This window comes from Brienomyrus brachyistius, chromosome 5 (genome assembly GCF_023856365.1).
Source record: "Brienomyrus brachyistius isolate T26 chromosome 5, BBRACH_0.4, whole genome shotgun sequence".
Lineage (NCBI taxonomy): Eukaryota > Metazoa > Chordata > Actinopteri > Osteoglossiformes > Mormyridae > Brienomyrus > Brienomyrus brachyistius.
The window spans coordinates 19,677,709-19,697,978 of NC_064537.1; the positions used below are offsets into that span (position 1 = coordinate 19,677,709).

The 20,270-nt window shown below is 41.1% G+C and overlaps 2 protein-coding genes across 4 annotated transcripts in view; one reads left to right on the forward strand and one right to left on the reverse strand.

Annotated features, from left to right (window-relative positions):
• LOC125742598 (serine/threonine-protein kinase LMTK2-like) overlaps nucleotides 1-13,888 on the reverse strand; it is a 32,870-nt gene extending 18,982 nt beyond the window's left edge. For 2 of the 3 annotated variants that reach the window (XM_049014726.1, XM_049014724.1), the window contains exons 1-6: nucleotides 13,259-13,888; nucleotides 8,757-8,875; nucleotides 8,428-8,578; nucleotides 5,256-5,332; nucleotides 3,991-4,109; nucleotides 3,565-3,652 (exon numbers count right to left, since the gene is read on the reverse strand). In XM_049014726.1, the coding sequence (XP_048870683.1) occupies nucleotides 3,565-3,652; nucleotides 3,991-4,109; nucleotides 5,256-5,332; nucleotides 8,428-8,578; nucleotides 8,757-8,875; nucleotides 13,259-13,346 (642 nt within the window). In that variant the 5' untranslated portion in view covers nucleotides 13,347-13,888. The remainder of the gene's footprint in view (nucleotides 1-3,564; nucleotides 3,653-3,990; nucleotides 4,110-5,255; nucleotides 5,333-8,427; nucleotides 8,579-8,756; nucleotides 8,876-13,258) is intronic. The other variant, XM_049014725.1, reaches the window with a different exon arrangement.
• A 3,630-nt stretch (nucleotides 13,889-17,518) lies between these two features.
• LOC125742704 (parvalbumin-2) lies at nucleotides 17,519-20,045 on the forward strand. Its single transcript, XM_049014952.1, has 5 exons — nucleotides 17,519-17,668; nucleotides 18,630-18,704; nucleotides 18,976-19,108; nucleotides 19,231-19,340; nucleotides 19,776-20,045. Exons 2-5 carry the CDS (start codon nucleotides 18,644-18,646, stop codon nucleotides 19,799-19,801), a joined length of 330 nt encoding a protein of 109 aa, XP_048870909.1. The 5' UTR covers nucleotides 17,519-17,668; nucleotides 18,630-18,643; the 3' UTR covers nucleotides 19,802-20,045.
• Nucleotides 20,046-20,270: the final 225 nt, after the last annotated feature.

The following is a 20,270-nucleotide window of genomic DNA, read 5'->3' on the forward strand; positions in this document are numbered from 1 at the left end:
TCTGTTCCTGCTCCCTGTTGGGGTGTCTGACAGGGTGAGGAGGATAACCACAAGAATACAGGCATGCAAATAAAAGCAGCTCGTAAAAGGCACCTATCTGGGCTGCTAACATGATAATTAGCCTATCGTACACAAGAATATTTAGCAGTGTTTAAACATAAAGGAGCAAAACATGAGCAATATATAGTTAAAAAAATATATATATTAATCCTCAGCGCAGTGATTTTTAACTCATTTGCACAAATAAATGACAGCAGAACGGGGATCATGCCCAGACTGGCTTAGGAACCGCGATGGTAATACGCACATATGGGTGTGCGATGCTAATCCGTTTCAAGAAAACACTCATGCCCATTGTTATCCGTCACACCAATCTTTGTGCCTTAGTACACGGGACAGTATCACTCAGTCATCCCAGCGCACACTTATCATACTAGCTAGCAATATATCAGCTTCTCCAGCACTTAACAACTCAATGCTGGAAAGCCAGGGAAAGCCGCAGGTTTCCAGCGGTTAGCAGCTAGCCAGGCTTTTTAGCATTTCTTTCAACTGGGGACTCGATCTGAAGCAAGTGGTCTTTTTGAGCTCAATGCAGGGCTGGGCTGGGAGTAAAAGCCACACCCATCAACCCACCAGCACAATGCCCGGTACGCCAGACAACCAGCACAACCCTGACTCAAGGACTCGTTCTTTCTTACCCAAACTTACCCGAATAAAACTTGAAAAAAAGAAAGAAAGAAAGATAGATAGACAGAGACAGACAAATAAATAGATAAATAAATAAATAAAAATATTCCTAGTCTGTATAGGATGTAAAGGGATGCATAAAGTATACAAGTGACTTTTTATTTTTGCTACTAGTTATAAAGATGAGGGAATGTGACAGCTATCTACCCAAGTGTGCATTATTAGTGTAAAATAAAAAAGACAAAAAGATCAGATAAAGCTTTATTATACTATTCCATTTCAAAGACGCATTTGACTAGTATAACAGTGACAGATATCTGTGCTAAAAGAGATTAGCAAAACTGTCGTACATTGTAACTGGATGTATCCCAACATTTTATTCCCTTTTACTTCTGCTCCCAGATGAAACCCAAACACGGCACCCTAAAGACCGATTTCAGCGATTGAAACCGCTTACATTTGCCCTGCAGAGGAGCACAAGGCTGCAGGGAATGCGGCTGTGCGGCCATCGCTAAACTGCGGTGAGGCAAGCTAATCCTGACCTGGCCAAACCTCGCCTGGTGAGACTGAGCGGCATGACATCACCTGACACAATGGAGGACCCTGCTGAGGGTACTGTGCTGTTAAGTTACAGTTTCCAGGGGCTGCCCCGGAAAGCATCTGGCTCATGCAACACTCCACAGCAGCCGATGCCCACTCCCAGCCAGATGGCTGCCCTCCCGCCTGAGAGCCCAGGCCCTCCGTGGTCCTATCGAGCCCAGCCCTGAGGGACTGACGCGATGCCGCGGGACACCCCGAGCCGCCACAGCATCCTCAGGGCCGCTGCCCAGGACCCCCAGAGGCTTTTTATTAACCCCCCAAAAGGGAGTGTCAGTCAGCACGGCAGCATGTGTCACTCTGCTCCGATTGCAATGGCCCTCTATATTTCTGTCCCAAATGCATAGAGTCAGGGTTACCGCTAGTTACCAGTCAAACAAACGGGAAACAAATCTGTCAGGTGTGCCGCAACTTCGACAGCTAACTCGCCCGAGGACGGTGTACCGTTTGACCGTTACAACACCATTTGCCCGTCGTCATATTCAGCATATAACTATTTGACCGAAGTATCCATGACCAGACGACAGCGACATTTTAACGCTCATACCGTGGCATAAATCACCACTGCAATGTAACAGACATATCACTACAAGTACTACTAAGCTGCGTAAAAGGCAACTTGAAAATCAACAGTGATCTGCCTGTCCTCAAATCCATAGGTTTGAACAGACAGCAGGTACATTCCAAAGAAACTCCTCACCCAACAGCCACAAAGTAAACGAAAACCACCAAAGGTGACAAATGGTACAAATTTAGTGGCTTATCTTTTTGAACAGACGCGGCAAATTTGTCAAGGCAATGGAAACCCAAACTCCCCCAACACCCAATCCCCTGGGGGGAGGGATTTAAAAGGCCGGCTGAGTTAAATCTTATACTCCCCCTGCCTCCGGCAAGAAGCCAGCACTTCTGACTGTATCAACATACAGTTGAATCTGCCAACCTCAAAAAAGGAAACTGAAAAGCAGAGATGGGGAGCTGCTGTACTCCAGCCTGTGTGAAGCCATAAACCCATCAAAACAGCTCTTGACAGAGGGACAGGGAGGAAAACCCAGTCCGGGAGTGCAGAGGCCCAGCCTGATGAGGCCATCCAGCTGGAACTGCGAGCAGCCATTACGCAAGGTGCGGCTGGGGTGAGATCACCCTGGGGGAGGGGCCTCTGGCCCAATACTGCTACCCGGGTCAACCTGGATCAGTGGCTCACACCTCTAAATGTACATGGTGTTCATTTGCGGCTTGGGAGGCATCCCTCCTGTGCTCGTTTGGGCTCTCTGCTCATACGCCGAGCCAAAAAGGAACACCGCTGCCATTTTTGTACACCCTGGGCCGAAAGTGGCTGCAACTCCACTGAAAGGTGGCAGATTTTTTTGGACCAGAGATTTGGCAAAACGCAAAAATAATATTACTGAAGCATTTTTTTTTCTGTTTTCTTCCCAGTCAACAAAACACATATGAGCCTCAAGGGCTTGTAGACAGCAAAAATATATAATAAAAATGATGAAGTTAAATTCAATAACAGCCCACACACTTGAGGATAAGGGATGAGTACTGATTCAAATGTAAGGCTAGTGTCCCGAAAAAGGGGCCTGTTGTGGCCAAATCAATGTACCAGCTGCATTCCTATTTCATGGCCTGTCAGACAAAAATAGGCTCCGAAGGGCCCCACGGAGAATCGGGAGGACAAACTTTGATTAGGCAGAGTGTGAAAATAAAGGATACCTCCATATCTATAAAAGCATATGGGGTGGGGGGCATTCCTTGTTTTTGTTTATTACCGTAACAGACAGGAACTCGAAAATGTGGAAATGATGAAAACCCTAAACCGCGAGCCTGATACTAAAGACGGGAAGGCAGGAGAATGAGGACACCGTGGAATCCGAGAGGACCCTTGCTGGAGTCGGCTATGCCGCTGGAATCTTTGGCCAGGACAGTCGGCGGTCAAAAAATAGACCAAAAAAAAAAATGCAGGCATACATTGATTAAAAAGTAGCCAACACAGATGTCTCTGACAACGAGATGTCTTCAGGTGTGGAAAAAGGCAATTTTCGGTCCTTGACTGGCAGCAGAGTGATTTGGTCCCATCGTAAACCAGCACCATTTTCCTGGAGTCCCCAAAAATCTACATATTCATCCAGTCCAGCAAACACAACATTCCGACACCTACCAGACGCAGTGTCGCAGTTCATATACAGTGCCATTAGATCGTATACAGTGCCATTAGACACATGTATTCTGTTAATCTGAGCACTGGATGGTGGCAGTTACCCATACTCTAACACTTACCAGCTCACAGCACTCAAAGACCAACAAGAATGGGATGGTCTCCACACACTGGCCCAGGCACCATAAGATGTTAGGATGCTGCAGGACTCTGTTAGGGTCAGAAGGCTTTGGGTTACAGACAAAAAGGTACAATTAAAGGGTACAGTCCCAGTGACAAGCAAAGGTACAAATTCTATAATGGTTAAAAATACCAGTCAATTCATTCATCTACTAGAAACTTTCCCCCCAGACATAAAACTGCATAGCACTGAAAGTATTCCCCAAACTGAAGCACATCTACTTTTACCATTAAGTAAATTTACAGATTTGTACAACTTTAACTGGGAAATGGGTGAAACGTACATTAACGATCATTAACCTTCAGCCAGAACCCGCAGATGGGGACACGGCCCCAGTATCCCTGGCGGTGAGCAGCGCCCGACTCACCGGTACGGGTCCGCGTGCTGTAGGAAGTCATCCTGCTCCTTCACCCCGGCACTTGCCTTCAGCTCCTTCACCACGAGCCTGATGGCCACAGGCTCTGCACAAAGCTCCCCGAGAAGAACCTGGTTCGGGTGGGGGGGGGGGGGGGGGGGGGGGGGCAATAACGAGGGGAAAAAAAACAGAAGCAGAAATGAGGACGGGTCTTTTATACCCCAAGCATCCACCCTCCACCCCCACGCCACTTCACACAGGAAACCTGGACTTCCTGCAAACAAGCGGAGCGGAGCGTGGAAAGGGACAAGGCCGCACACTGCCGGGAGGGAGGATGTTTTGGTCGCGGCTCAGAAGCCGGTGCTAGCGGGCTGGGAGCAGGCCTCCATCCTGAGGAAGGAGCCTCAGGAAAGAGGCCCACGTCACTCCAACCATGCGTAATCACCTCGGGGGGCACCGCGGGCCGGCACGTGCCTCCAGCAGATGGGGAGGGGCACAGACACAGGGCAGGGGGAACTGCCCACCGGCCCCCGTGAGCGCTCTGCTCTGCAAAAACACCGTCAACTACTCCTGCTTCACTTTTACATTTTTAAATGTCATGTTTAAAGAACAACAGACATGTGATGTAATGCAAAGTGCAAAGAATATGCAGTCGTCTCCACCAATGAGACACTGCATCGACTCTTCAGTGAAACAGGTAATTTCCCCATTTACCAGTTTTATGCAGATCAGAATGTTTTCCCAATTGTCACAGATCTGTCATACATAATTTCATTTAAATATTAAACATAGCATACTGGGATATGGTAATTCGATAAAATAACAGAAAAGCGTAAATTTTATATTCCGATCAAGAATCAAAATAGTGTACTAAAATCAGAAAATACCAATAACACAATTGTATAAAATCATTCATCTTTGCATAGTATATGAACACTAAAAACATACACAGTGAAAAAATGAGTGAACAGTGAACATTAAACAAAGAAAACCTTACTCAGTTACTCAGTTAACCACATAATACAAACCTTGCGATAGAAAAGTATGTATTTGTGTTTCACACAAAGTTTTTCATTCGTAATATTGATACAATTTGTTTGATTAGGGGAAAAAAAGCATTTCAAAAAGGGCATTGTATACATTAACAATGCATGTTTGTATCACGCTTCCCTAATGAAGAAAAAAGGCTTTTGACGTAGATTTTAATTGGTCTATCTAAAATAAGGCTGCTTGGAAGCCGTGTTCAGGCCAGGCAGAGTCAGACAGGAAGTACGTACCTTTCCAAACCATCCAGAGCCGATTTCCTGGATGTAGCTCAGACTGTGCCGGGCCACCTGCACGGCCGCAAGGTCCTCTGAAAAAGCAAAAACCTGGCTCACATGTCAACACACAACACCCACAATTCCCCAGGGCTGCCCCAGACCCCACAGAACCGCACGATAAAATGACCTAAAACAGGATTATATTTCACACGGACCTGCTTGCAGTTCACACAAGAATTCTTTGTGGCAGGTCTAAAGGGATTCTCAGTGATTTTTGTACATGGAAATTTCTTTACCAGACAAAGATAAAATCTTTGACCGTTTGGTGTACAGTTGTGATTAGGATTTCTTAATTCATAAATAAACTATTATTTTTTAAGTGTTCTAAAAATCTTTATAGATATTTTCAAGATGAACATTTTGCAACTTCTGAATATTACTATTAATTTTATACTGGATCATAAAGTCAATCTGTGCCAAAATTCCGCATTGCTGTAAGAAGCAGGGATGACCATGACAGCATTTGGGCAGAGACCCTGTCATGACATCTGCTTTGAAGACCTGCAAACCGGCACACCTGCCACGCTAATCGCTGGCATGATTTGGCTCAGTAATATTAATAGTACATTATTGAAATTTTATTAAATGAGTTACAGTAAAACTGAAGATCAAACAACTAGATCATCTTGATACCATCTGTAGGATCCCCCCCCCCCCAAAAAAAAAATAGTCTAAATTCACCTTGTCTTCAGGTTCCCATGTTTTGGCACAAAAACCCAAAACTGAACCCACCCTGAGCACTGACTGGTTCCTTAATTAACTAACTAATCCACATGCTGCCAACTGCACTAACAAGAGGACATTTAAATGAACCAACAGCCCCTAATGTCCAAACAGCAAACTGCAGTGAGCCAGGTGACTGAGGTAAGGAATTCTACGACTAGTTAATGCTCGACAGAGCAGTCCGGCTTTCTTTTTACCTCCACTACCACTCCTGATGCTCTATGCGAATTATTTTCTAGAGTAAACACTGAAAGGAGGTCTCTCATTGCTGACAGGCCATGCAGCATATAACCAGGTTTAAAAAAAATTAAATAAAAATCACGGTCCATGTCCGAGGGCTTTGCACGTGCATTTCCCGGCAAGATCGCACAGGGTAACACACTTCCACCTGCCAGAGCACGCCACTTGTCCTCTCGTTCACCAGGGGCCGACAGCATTTCCCTGTTGTGGCTCAAAAAAAAAAAAAAAGTTATATTTAGTTGAGCCTAAGATACAGTTACTCGGCTGGCAGTACCTGCTGCTGTCCACGCACGTCCTTACAGGGATGTGAAAGCACATTTGGCATGCTCTCTCTGTAAACATCCTGTTTTTCTGCGGCCACCATCACAGGGCTTTCCTGTCTGCTCCGCTTATTGTCATAACCCATAATCTCCAGGCAATGGTTACTATGGAGGCTTTCATTGACTATCCTATATCAGGGATCTCTCTCACGCTAAAAAAAAAAAAAAGATTAGTTCATGCTTCCCATTCTTAAATTCCCAGTTACAGCTAGGCAGAGGGAACCAAACCGAAATGCTTAATAAGTGATACTGCTTGATGAGGAGCACGTTCAGTGACAAACCCACCTCCCCCTAAGCACAACTGAGTGCTACAGAACCGCTTCCTTACACCTATTGCTGTATAACTGTATAACGCTACCTCTTGTAATGGCATTAGCATTCTGAACAGACATACCTGTATGTATCATTTACGTAACCATTTTGCACTGTTTTGTTCTCTTAATTATTCTTCAAATTAATTTTTTTTTATTCTTTTATTACTGAATTTCCATTACATATGTTTAGTCTATTTTACTTAGATTCCTTCGATGTATTTAATCCTTTTCTGTGCGACGGGATAAAGACATTTCCCATCACAGGGGTTAAATAAAGTTCCTATTTTAGAGGAGCAGCCTTACTTTGTCATGAAGTCTTATTTCGGTTACCTAGGCACCGCCGTGGTATATTCCGGAATGTGCCGAGAGCCCTCCCCGTTGCGACATTCCACAGGAAACGTGCAGGTCACGAACTAGTGACTCGCACAGGTTGCGACAGGTAACTGGACTACAGCTCACAATATAATTATCAAAAGTGTTTAGCTAAACCACTAATTGTTCTGTAATCCCACTTTTCAGTCGTTTGTGATCCCGCAGTTAAATCCTACACGAAATACGAATATTGTGTGTATATATAACAAATTAAACAGGTCCCTATAGATAAATATGACGACACGTCGCAGGTCATTTGCAGGGGTTACTGCAGAGGTAATTAACGATCTTTTAGCAGCTGTAACTTGTAGATCACTTCACACTTCGGTATTATTTGCAAAGAACTTGGCCCTGTGACAGCTGTATGCTTGTAATGTATTACCACTTGTCCCTGACTTGTACATCTGCCAAATTTATAAATATAATTAATGTAAAGAATGCTGTGCTCTAGCTGCCCACACTAGTAAACACAGGCCAGGCTACTACATTTTGCCTTCTCCATGTGCGTCTACAACAAAATACAGAAACAAGTTGCTCAGCTGTTCGTAAAGTTGCTTATCCAAGTGAATTAAGTGACACCCATTCTAAAGTTTAATAAAAGAGAGTTAAGGATATCCTTTATTTTTGTGAAAATTACTTAAATGTGACATTTCTGGACATAGAATTTATAAGCTGAACCTAAAGGATTTTTGTCCAATTTTTACACTTTCCTCTAGTCAATGTGCTTACCTGCCAGTACCTAGTTAAACTGGCCACTCATAAGCCTAGATTTCAATCTAACTGAATTCATTTGCTACTGCTAAACTGAGGAGTGGGAGGAGCTACCAGCAGAAAGGTGTGCGAAGATTTTATATGGAGACAAATAACACTTGTCATCATTACCATGGTTCTGCTACCAGGACACTACAGTGCTTTTACTAGTGTCCAGGTAATATTTTGTTTTCTTTAAGTTGAAAGAGATCTTTTTGCTGCATAAATTTTGGACATCCAGTTAAAATATTCTAATGACCAAAAGTTGTTTAATTTATATTATTTATGAGGATATTATACATAGCGTGCAAAAATCTAAAATTCAAGGGTGCCAATAATATTGTGCAAAGTCAATGGAAGAGCTGCAAAGACTTTGTGGAAGAGACTGTGTGGTTTTACCATTCTCACCAGTAATTAGGGGAGGCTGGAGGTGTGGGGGCGCCGGCAGGGATACTGGGGGCACAGCCAAGGTGTAAACCTCAGAGCTAGGGTGCGTAGACGGGTTATCATCAGCAGGAGGGCTGAAATCTAGTTCATCGTCAAAGTTGTCTTCAAATTCCTTGGAAATGAAAGGCAAGGTTCCAAGACAAAACAAGCAAGATGTCACTGTCTGCAAATCCACAAGGAGATTAAATCAAAAGGCGAGCAAGGGGCCCATCTGAACACAGCCAAAGCAGTTTTTAACATGCTGATTTTACAATGGCGAGTGAGCATGCTGACTGACAGATGACGTTCACCTTAAAGTCAATTCCCTGGCGTTTACAGCAGGTAACGCAGTTGACTAGCAGAACCACGAGAGCTGCCAGCACACAGAGGGACAGAGTCACCAGCAGGCAGACCTCGCCTGCTGCCGCCTCTGTAAGGACGCAAAGAACAAGCTTGATTAAACCCTGCTGGGAATCAGAATGGATCCAGTTAAAGCTGTGGAAATGAAAACCGTGTTTATCAACATCTCAACAAACATCTCTCCAAAGAGAGATGTTCATAAGTATCTTTATACACTGTCAGAAAAAAAGACTACCAGTTTGCACCTTTGCTTGTCACTGGGGCTATACCCTCAAGGGTAAGAGCACCTTTTAAGGTATAGAAATGGACTACAAGGAACATTATTGTACCATTGGGGGTACATTAATGTTGCACGTACTTTGGGGATGTTCTCCAGAGTCCATTTCTGTACCTTAAATTAAACTGAAAGGTAAATCTGTCTACAGGTCGGGTACAATTAGTAGACCCTTGAAGTTATAGCCCCAGTTACAAGCAAAGGTACAAATTGGTATTCTCTATTCTGATAGTGTAGAGTGGCAATTTTGGGTACTTTTCAATAAATGATGGTGTAATTTGACAGTTCATACAACTGTGGTCATATGTGAAGCAGTAAAAATCCAGTACTTTAAGATTAATCAGTAAAACGCATACTTACATAAGAGAAATAAATCCTTGAACCAAGCCAAATGCATGCACACACACTGTTTGTTTGTATAGAATTTTTTATATTTTTATCTTTATCATAATGCATGTTGGGACCATAATCTCGACATTCCCCATGTACATCATCCCTTCCCAGTAATTCAGCCCTTCCTGTTTTCAGATAAAGGGAGGAGCCAAAAATTGTATAAAAAGCAAAGAGCATGTCAGAAAGCCAATAATGGATTTCGGAGTTGGTAACAAAGCAATTTAACAACCTAACAACTATCAATATCTAAAACCAGTCATAAAAGAAGCAGGTAATTATAAAGGATGGAAATTCTAGATTAATAATGCAGAGTTGTTACCAGTTCAACCACCCACAGAGGTATGTATAAGTTTCTAATCAAAAGTAATTGTAATGTCTATCCATCTCTTACCCCCAGAAAAAAGACACATTTGAACATCCATCCATACATTTTCTGAAACCACTTATCCTATTCAATGTAATGGGAGGGTCTGGAGCCTAGGGGTGCAAGGCAGGGAACAACCCAGGATGGGGCACCAACCCATTACAGGGTGCACTCACACACACACACCATTCACTGATACATGCACACTGACAGGCAATGCACACTGAATGTGGCAACTCCAGTTAGCCTCAGCATATTTTTGGACTGTGGGGGGAAACCAGAGTAGCTGAAGGAAACCCCATAACGACATGGGGAGAACATGCACACTCCACAAACATGGAACCCTGGCAGAGACTTGAACCCGGGTCCCAGAGGTGTGAGACAACAGTGCTAACCACTGCATAACTATGCCAACCCCCATTCAATCATCTCACTCTAAAAGTACTGGCAAAAAAAAAAAAAACTGTATACAGTAAGGTTATGCATGATCGATCCTCCTCGAGTAACATTCATGCCTGAGCTTCCATAGTAAATATTATACACTAATTGAGAGACGCCTGAAAGCGGACGTTGTGGGTCCTTAACGGGTGTATTGCTTAGTATAACATGTGCAGGAAAATGGACAGTCCTGCAGGCCTCTAATGGCTGACTGATAATTGTCGATATCGACCTATTTGAAAAAATTATTATGATAAAAGATTTGCTATATCGCAAAGCCCTACTCTGCATATCTAACAGTATGCATATACAGTATGCATGCAGTATGTGTTTGTGTTGGACAGGCATTGATTATATGAATAATCTAGTAATCTACCGATTAATCTGACGATATATCCAGAAATTGTTTATACATTATATTATGAGTGAGCCTATAGTTGTGTGAGAGTGTGCGCCCTGTGGTGTGTTGGTGACTGCCCGGGGTCGGCTCCTGCCTGCCCCCATTGTACCCGGGATCGGCTCCGGCCCCCCCCCCCCCCGAGTTGGGATTAAGCAGTTTCAGAAAATGGATAGATGGATGTCATAATACACATTGCAATTGGTGCACATTCAGTCACACATACGGTCAGATTGGGCATTCCAGTTCACGTAAGTTGGATGTTTTAGGACAGTGGCAAGAAACCGGAGAATCCACCAAAAAGCCACACCCATGCGGGGTGAATATACTAACACCTGACACACACACAGAGGCAGTGTGCGGCGACAGCGCCACCCACTGCGCCACCCTCAATGGGCTCGCAAAACATGCGATGTTAATGTCGACAGGGCATTTTCCCGCACGTGCAATTTTTACATCGCAAAAACTGCGATAGTCTGCTAGGTTCAAACCATCAATACAAACTTAGCAAGCTGTCATTTTAATGATAGTTACGTTTCAAAATTATCCAGTATATGTTTCTAAAAAAAATCTAAGTTTACCACTGCTGCTTTTGCATGAGCTCTGAATGTGCTCTCCGAGGCAATCATAATGATTCTTGTCTGTTGGTATATACAGACGAGATACGTTCCGAACGGCCGTTCGTAACTTGAAATGTTCGTAAGTCGTTATTCAACATCGTTTTAAGGGTATACGCAAGTACTAAGAACTAGGATGCTGGGAGTACGCACGCTACGCTGCTGCGCGGCGGGAGTAGCGGCCAGAAGTAATATTAGGAGGAATTGGCGCGCAGGAAAAAAAATTGATGTTGCGGACAGGAAACGGGAGCCTAATTAACACAATTTGGACTTACAGTCCTCTTTGTTCGTATGTCTGAAAGTTCGTAAGTAGAGGAGCATCTAATTATAATAAGCTGTACTTCGCTATACAACTAATTTTCGACTCCTGAATATTGCAACGTGATCTTTTTCCAGTACTTTTCACAATACATTCACACAAAAAAATCATTAGTATTAATTAGTTATATGTACCGAATTATGTAAAATGATGCAGCTAAGAGAGGGGGCTAACATTCGTTTTTAGTAGCAATTATTTTGGCATACATGAATCGTGGAAAGTAAATTATGCAAAATAATTTCAAAGTCATGACAGACATGCTAGGCTACTCAGAGAGGCTACATGTCACATATTTATGGCTAACCTTGCATTATTAGGCGAGTTCTTCAAACCTTAATGTATTCTTTTTATTTTATTTTGGAATGCAGCCATTCTGCTTTGTAATACTTACAGACGACTACATTTTCATTCATTTTTAATGTGAAAAGCTTCCAGAGAAATGCTATCGCTCTTTATTTGAACCACCATTCTCTACGCGCCTTCTTCCTTCCGCCATATTGGCGAGCAATCAAGAAAGAAAATTATAATCAAGGCTTTTTAATAATCGAGTATTAATTTGATTCGAGTAATCGTGACAGCTCTACACAGCTACAACATCGAGATACCCCCCCAAAATTGAGTTGCGTTCAGTGGTCCCGGTCCCAAATGCAAGACTGTAGTTTCACTGGTCCACCCTTGGGTTGATGTCTTGGGCAATAGACTTACACTTCTGTAGTCTCTAAACATGCTGGACCCATACAGCATATTAAGCAGGAGGGAAAGGTGAAGTGGATTCAATACAGCACCCACTTCTCACCATTGTTATGGGATTACAGTGCACGGCAGCTTCACTGCACAGGAAGTCAACCAAGGACATGAACAGAAAACAGCATATCCGCTGTTACAATGGGAACTTTACTGCATTCATTTATAAGTTTGGTTTTGAGATTTAGATCATTGTAAACCTGCAGGAGCTAATAAAAACAGACCCAACATCAACCACGGCTTGGCATTAACCACCTGACTGAATGCGTATTTGCTTACTCTGCTTCAATGACGTAAATACATTATCTAAACATTTTGGTGATTAAGAATGTGGAGGTGTACCTTTAATCATGTAGGATATCCTCAGTTAGTCAACGCCAATACAAATGCAGTGCTACTTACGCAGGGGAAGAAAGATAAGCTATATTGCCCAAACAGGGACGAGCTTTTGGACTTGATGTCACACAATTGCTGTCCAAGTCCATTTTTACACACGTTTATGTCGCACCTTTTGGTATCCATGGAACATATTCGTTTTTGTTGAATTAATAAAAAAAGATTAACAAAAAAGGATTACGAAATATTTGTCCAATGCTTTCAATCTTTTTTAAACGTAACTGATGCTTCATTAAAAGGGCAGCTATTGTAATTTCAGCAGCTGTGACATATTAATATCATTGCGATAGCACAAACAGACGGGAACAATGTGGACTGGACGCGCCGGGTTCCCACGACGTCACAGAACAATGCTATCCTCCAGAAACAGCTCTATGTATCTGAAAAATTCCGGTACCCAGAAACTGTTAAATACATTTTCTTTCTGGCAACGGTTGACATGATATTGTACCAAAGACTTCCCCATAAAACGACTTCACGAACGAGTTAGTTTGATGTGAATCAAACATACCTGCATATGAACGGGGCAGCGGCGCACCTTCTACCAGCGACAGCGCGATCCAAATCGCACACAACGGAAATCCATAACGGTTCTTCATCCTATTCAGCTAGCAAGCTAACAACAACTAATCAACTCATTGTCTGCAAACACACAGCCGGGTATGGATAAACCAGCAGGGCACAGCAGCCAGATTGTCATCGGGGTAAACAGGCAACTATCAGTGTCATCGCCGCTTACAAGACCGGTATGAGCAGCATTGTTTGCTGTCTATCCGCCTCTGTTTAATCAAAACTTAGGTTATACAGAGGTGGCCAGCGATTACAAATAGCTATAGTATGCTGATATCCAGCGCAGCTTATAAATCATAAAATCAGTGCTTATTAAATAATAACTCAACCTCTACAATGCAGTATGCTACTACAGCTAGCTACAGTCCCGGTCTTATTCATTACCCGGTAATAGAATTTTTTATAAATGGTTCACTGGTGGCCTTCCAAGGTCTACCTATCTCAACTTTCTAACCTTAGCGGACATTGTATTACTGACATAAAACCTGACACAAAACGTAGTGTGAATTTAAGCTTGTCATCAAGTTAAACGTGATCTAACATTACTTGCCATCACAGCGCCATGATACTCTTACCTACGTCATGTAGGCATCACGTGACCAGGTGGGTTTTCTGTCAGTCGAGAGACACAGACAATAACTAATGAAACGTAAGAATTATATCACGGGACGGATTTCTATCCAATTACAGGTCCTCTTCAGGTGGGGGATCGCTGATCTCCGAACCATCGCATTCGCTTGTCATTGGCCTGAAATGCCTTGAAGCACATGTTGGCCAATAAAAAAGTGAGACTGGCTCATTGATGAATAAAAGGCATCAAGGATCTTGACGAGTTAATTATATCCATATTACTCGTTGAGGAAGTAATGTTTTGTTAAATGCTCTTAAAGATTTATAAACTATAATACATTATACACCGTGTTTATGCTAAGGAATGGTATAATGCTGCATTAATTACTATGTAATTGTTGATGGAGGAGTTCTTCTAAGACATTAAAATAACCATGCGTTTGTAATATCTTCTATAATGCTGATGAAGCGACATTAAATGTGGTTTAACGCCCTTAAATAGTGTTTTGTTAAATGAATCTCCTTTGTCTGTTTGTACAAACAAACTGTTCCGATGAAAATACATACATTTGCAGAATGATTTAACAAGTATTCTACCTAGCACTATGGCAGAAGAATGTCATTATTATTATTATTATTATTTGTGTTGTTACTGTTGTGTTATAATGTCATAATATTGAAATCATAATGTAGTTCTTGGGTAAATGTAACCTATATAAACCGGACAACAGAATCACCTTAATGCATAGTTGGTAAAACATCTGAGCTAAATAAATCAATTGGGGCTTCCCTGAATTCCGCAGTTTAGGGATGCCTTTGAAATGAACAATAGCAGCCATTAATTATGTAGGACTGGTGTGGATTTCTACATAAAGTTCCCGATGGGTTTACTGAACTGTGATGGTAAGGCAGTTATTCCTGGAGGAGTACGTGCAAACATCTATTGCCCTGCTAACTGTGTCCAGGTAAAGTCAGGTGGTTTACAGAAGCATCTGAATCTGACAAGACCGCATTGGTGATCTTTAACATCAGACAAAAAGGGTGATTTCACAGCAGATTTATTTTGCCTACAACCAGAGTGTAGAGGAAAATATGAGTAATTTTGTTCCACTCATAAATAAGTAGATAATTCCAAAGTATCTCAAAGTCATTCAGTCAATGAGTCACATTGGTAGATGTCACTTAACACACAAAAGATTTTCATTCAATTCAAATTCTTCCTGAGGAAAAAAAAAATGGTAAAGGTTTCATCTCTCTGTTCACGGCACATTTTATCTCCAGGCTGTGCCTTCAAAAATTCTCTGAGGATGCACATGTGCTGACGCTTGGGGAAAACAAGCATTTCTCATGGCAGCAGATAAAGATGGTGATGGCAAGATTTGCTGGGAAGGTCTGCAGTCAGAATCCAGCACATCAGATAGTGTTGCACACATTGATATACAAATTAAAGCATTAAAATACCAAAGGAATATTAATTTCTTCAGATTAAAACAAATGGCTACAGATTGGCAATGGGTGGTAAAAATGAAGAACAACATTCAGTCTAAAAATGGCAAACTTACACAATACTCAAATCATTTCTTTTTTCGGTTTCAGAATCCTCAGCCCTGGTCAAGCCTTTGTGAAGAATTATCACAATATGAAGCAGGCTGTCATTTTACCAATGGACTGATAAACAAATTCCAGAATTTAGCTTTATATAATATACATTGCAATATGAACCAGTAAACGTGTCTTTAAAGATATTATGCCTACAAACGGTTTTGCTGTTTGTTTTTTTGTGGAATGATAGTTATAGCATTGTAAAACTTGTTACAAATAGATAAATGCTATAATATTTTAGGGGGTGATAACTGAGAGAATACTTGCTGCTTTAATTTAATTTTAGCCTCCTTTCCATGTTTTAAGCAAAATGAACACCACTACTAGAAAATATATATATATATATATAGTGACACATGAAAATGTTCATGCTAACCTTTCATATTCTCATTCCAGCCCAGATGTTTGCAATATCACATTAAAATCTGCATTTTTGTAAATGTTTTGCAGAGTTGCCTTTACACAGAGTTTGCAGCATTCTCTTTACCTTATCACTTACGTATAGATTATGTACAGCTGGACATATTTCATATATATTTTTTTATATTGTTATTCTTATCATACACAGCTGCTTGGAGTGACCAGGGTTACATACCACTACATGTTGTATGTGTACAACTGTGTACGTGACGAATAAACCTCTTGAGTCTTGAATCTCAACATTTTGGATCCACATTTGCAAGAAACACAAACAGATGTCCAACACACGCCTCCTACATCTGCAAAGAATGAAAACGGATTTAATGTAAATCTATAGACAGCACAATACATCCTTTTTATAATACCGATCAAAACCAACTTCATCTTGTGTCGGTGTGTATTTATTACATGCACTACAAAAGCTCAAAATTAGTCTGTGTTCCTATCGCAATAAATAGTCAAGAAACAAACTTTCTGGTAACCACTGTGTGTGTTTTTATGTTTCTCCTACCCTAAATACAAAAAAATAATTAATTGAGCTATTAATTAAATATCTGACATTGTTTTGGTAATTAGACTGTACTGAAATGCACTGACCAATTAGTCAATCTGAGAATTAGTTTTTTGGTTTAACAGCAAAGTTTCTACTTCTGTTGCTAAATTCCCAGATATTTTAATAAATAAGTACAACTCGAAATGTCTGGGTCATATCCCAGTCCCTTAATATACAAAGGCTACTGATTAATAAAATGTAAACACACATTTCCAGAAAACATCTAACCTATCAAATTTTAGCACCAGTTTTAGATTAGTATTACATTGTCATGCAAACTCCAGACATAACGATTCATCTTGTCATCGAGGCGTTTAAGTGTGATGGTAGGCAGAAATGTCCACAAGTGAAAACTAAACCCGTTGCTCTCATTCTCGGGTGCCCCGTATCCTTATTGGGTTGTCCCCTGAGATCGCTGGCGCAGTAGACTCGATTACTTTTTAAATACTTTCAGCTTGCTCATCTTCTAGAGCTCCTCTGGTTCCCTTCCTCCGCTATACGAGAGTCATATGTGGCAGATGCCTTTATGGAATAAAATTTCCGCCCCTGTGGGTTGACTGGGGTACTACGATTAAATAAACGTTTTCTGTAACGATTTAAAGACCAAATTCCAATTCCAAGATAAAATAGTTACACCTGTTTACATCACTGTTTGTTATTGTTTTCATTCGCATGCATGCCAGAAATATGAGAAAAGGATAATGAAAATTATGCACCAATTATACACTAAAATGTACTTCATATGCAGGAAACTGCATCGGAACACTGGAAAACCCTTTAACTGCAAATAGAGTTGTCCTGTATGAGGTGCACTTTCCAAAAATTATGGTGGAATTATTATATCATGCCAGGGCATTTAAAATCTTGTGTACAACTTTGCATTGCAAAATAATCACACTATTTTATGAGCATTTTCAGACATTTTTCCCCAAGTACTGCAATTTCAAGTGGGACAGGTCCCCATAAGGCCTCCCTCTAGTGTCTCACATATGGTTTTGATCACCCTCGTGTGCAAAGATAAAAATAGCACAATTTCACAACTGGACACATTTTTTTTTCGAAACTAATCCTTGCGTATGCATACGATATCCGTTGCAGTTAATTCCTGATGCCGGGGCGACACTATATAAAGAGCGTTTGTGCCAGCGGTTCCGAAGCAGCTGCAGTCAGTCTTCTGGTTTTCATTTGCCATCGAGGAGGACAAAGGTGAGTTTCCCATAAGCGAAGGATACGATGGAGGCAGCGCGGCTCCAACAGGTGGACCTTACCGATTGTAGGACTGGACGAGCTTTAAACTTTTTTTTACTCAACATCAGAAGACTTTGCTGGAATATGTTCGCATGCCGGACGAAGGATTTTAAAATCATTTTTATTTTTTTTTCAGTTTGTTTGGACTTCGTCTGAAGCGGAACTATATATTTCAGCATCAAATTATATTTAGCTATGCACGCAACCTCTATGAAGGAATCCTGAAATTAAACGGATAATGCACATGTGCATTTATCTATGACACTTTGGAGTCATTACTATAGCCTAAATGCAGTGTTGTTAAGATACTAATGTAATTTTTATGTGACTAGATTAATTGTTGAGAAGAGCAGAAGGCAATAGTAGTCGCTGGTAATATCAATAATTATATGACGTGGGCTTCTATAATCTTCTGGGCCCTTTGGAGTTTTGCACTTGTAAACAGGCGAAACAATTAAAGTCGTTAATGGACTTCGGAGTCAATCACGAACCTTTTATGAACAGCATTGAAGTGGGTGGCAAACACTTACATTATTTCTGAGAAATCATCTTTGCAGCTCGTCAGTGATAGCAGTGGACAAACATGGCTCTTAGCAGACTGAGATCGGTGCAGTTATTTATTTCGCTACCGGGGCCCAAATGGTCGTCAAAGGCAGGGGCGATAATGGCGACGATTGGCTATATCGCTGGCCATTCGACGGTTCAATTGATCTATTAAAACTGCAATGACAAATTTTATAAAGCAAATGAAATCATTAGTCGGATTTGAAGTCTCATCCCTCAAATAGGCAAGCCGCAAGTTAACCCATACTATAAAATGTCGAACTTTATATAAATTATATTGGTAATCATTGTTTTCATACTTTTGTAATCATTGTGAGCTACGATTTTTATATCATTATAATTTTCTTCTATACAGCTTAACCCAACATAATGGCCTTCGCTGGTATTCTTAAGGAGGAGGATGTGGCTGCTGCCCTTAAGGACTGCGCAGGTAATGTCCACAAAATATTCTCCTAAATTAATGAAACGTCGTTTCTTCCCGTAGCGTTCTTTTGTCCACGACAAATTAAATGGAACGTAACTATGTCTTTAAACAAAACAATTTTAATAAATCGTTAAGAATGACAATTCAATGAATTACAATTGCATTACTTTTTGTGTAGATATCCTTTGGTAGGTCAGAAATTCTCAAAAATATATATTATATTGACTGGTTTCTTTATGTTAATCTAAACCACACCATCTTTGTGGTTCATTCACAGCCCCTGACTCTTTCAACCACAAGTCCTTCTTTGCTAAAGTTGGCCTGGCAAGCAAGTCTTCTGATGACGTCAAGAAGGCCTTTGCTGTCATTGATCAGGACAAGAGTGGCTTCATTGAGGAGGATGAACTGAAGTAAGGGCAATGTTGACAATATAACTGCATCATAAGCAATTTAGCCCTATAATTGAGTGAAACGAAAGCATTGCTTTTCAAGGCTTAACCTTTTCTCTTTTTTTACCAACCACAACAACCAGGCTCTTCCTGCAGAACTTCTCTGCTAGTGCCAGAGCTCTGACTGATGCAGAGACCAAGACCTTCCTTGCCGCCGGGGACAGTGACGGTGATGGCAAGATTGGAGCTGATGGTAAAAACTCAAGTTTTACCATAAAATAAAAAGTTTTAAATGTGTTGCTTTAATAACTCAAAGATACGTCTTTCTGCTGTTCAGCCAAATGACTACTTCAATATTAATTTAAATACTAGAACTCATGGAAATTAGCAGGAGAACACTGGATTTGAGAAAGCACTTCTTTACACAGCGTGTAGTTGGAGTATGGAGTAGTCTTCCTGTTAGTTTAGCGCGAGCTAAAACCCTGGGTTCCTTTAAATCAGAGCTAGATAAGATTTTAACAACTCTGAGCTATTAGTTAAGTTCTCCCCAAACAAGCTTGATGGGCCAAATGGTCTCCTCCCGTTTGTAAATTTCTTATGTTTCTAAAAGATTACATGGGTAATATACAATATCTACACAAAAGGGGCCTAAATGTTGTTTTCCCTCTCTCTCTTTTGTCTTTGATAGAGTTTGCTGCTATTGTGAAGGCATAAATATCACTTTGGACTCTCCATGGGAACCAGAACTCCTCTACTGAAGATCTCTTGGCTCTTTCATCTGAACTATCCTGTAGATTTTTTATTTTTTATTTATGAACTACCTAAAGACTGTTCCTTGCTATAGAGCACAAGTACGCTGTCCCTAAAGTATATTTACAGCTATTGTTTCATAGGTGGTTGGTGCAAATATAAAATCTTTTGTGCACTTTGAAGCAGAATAAATATACTTTTGGAGTAATCCCTCTCAGTGCGCTCTTAGCATTTAATTGATACTTCTGCATGGTGGGGAATGCATGTCCACTTTAATATCGACATCAAACAGAAAGATTTGTTACATTTCAGATGGTCTGGGTTTCAGGAAAAAAGGAGATGGCTGTGTCTGCATACAGATCACATTCATTAGGGGGTGCTCAGATGAAAACTAAACAGCTGCTTTAATAATATCCTGGCATGTTGGGAGTCT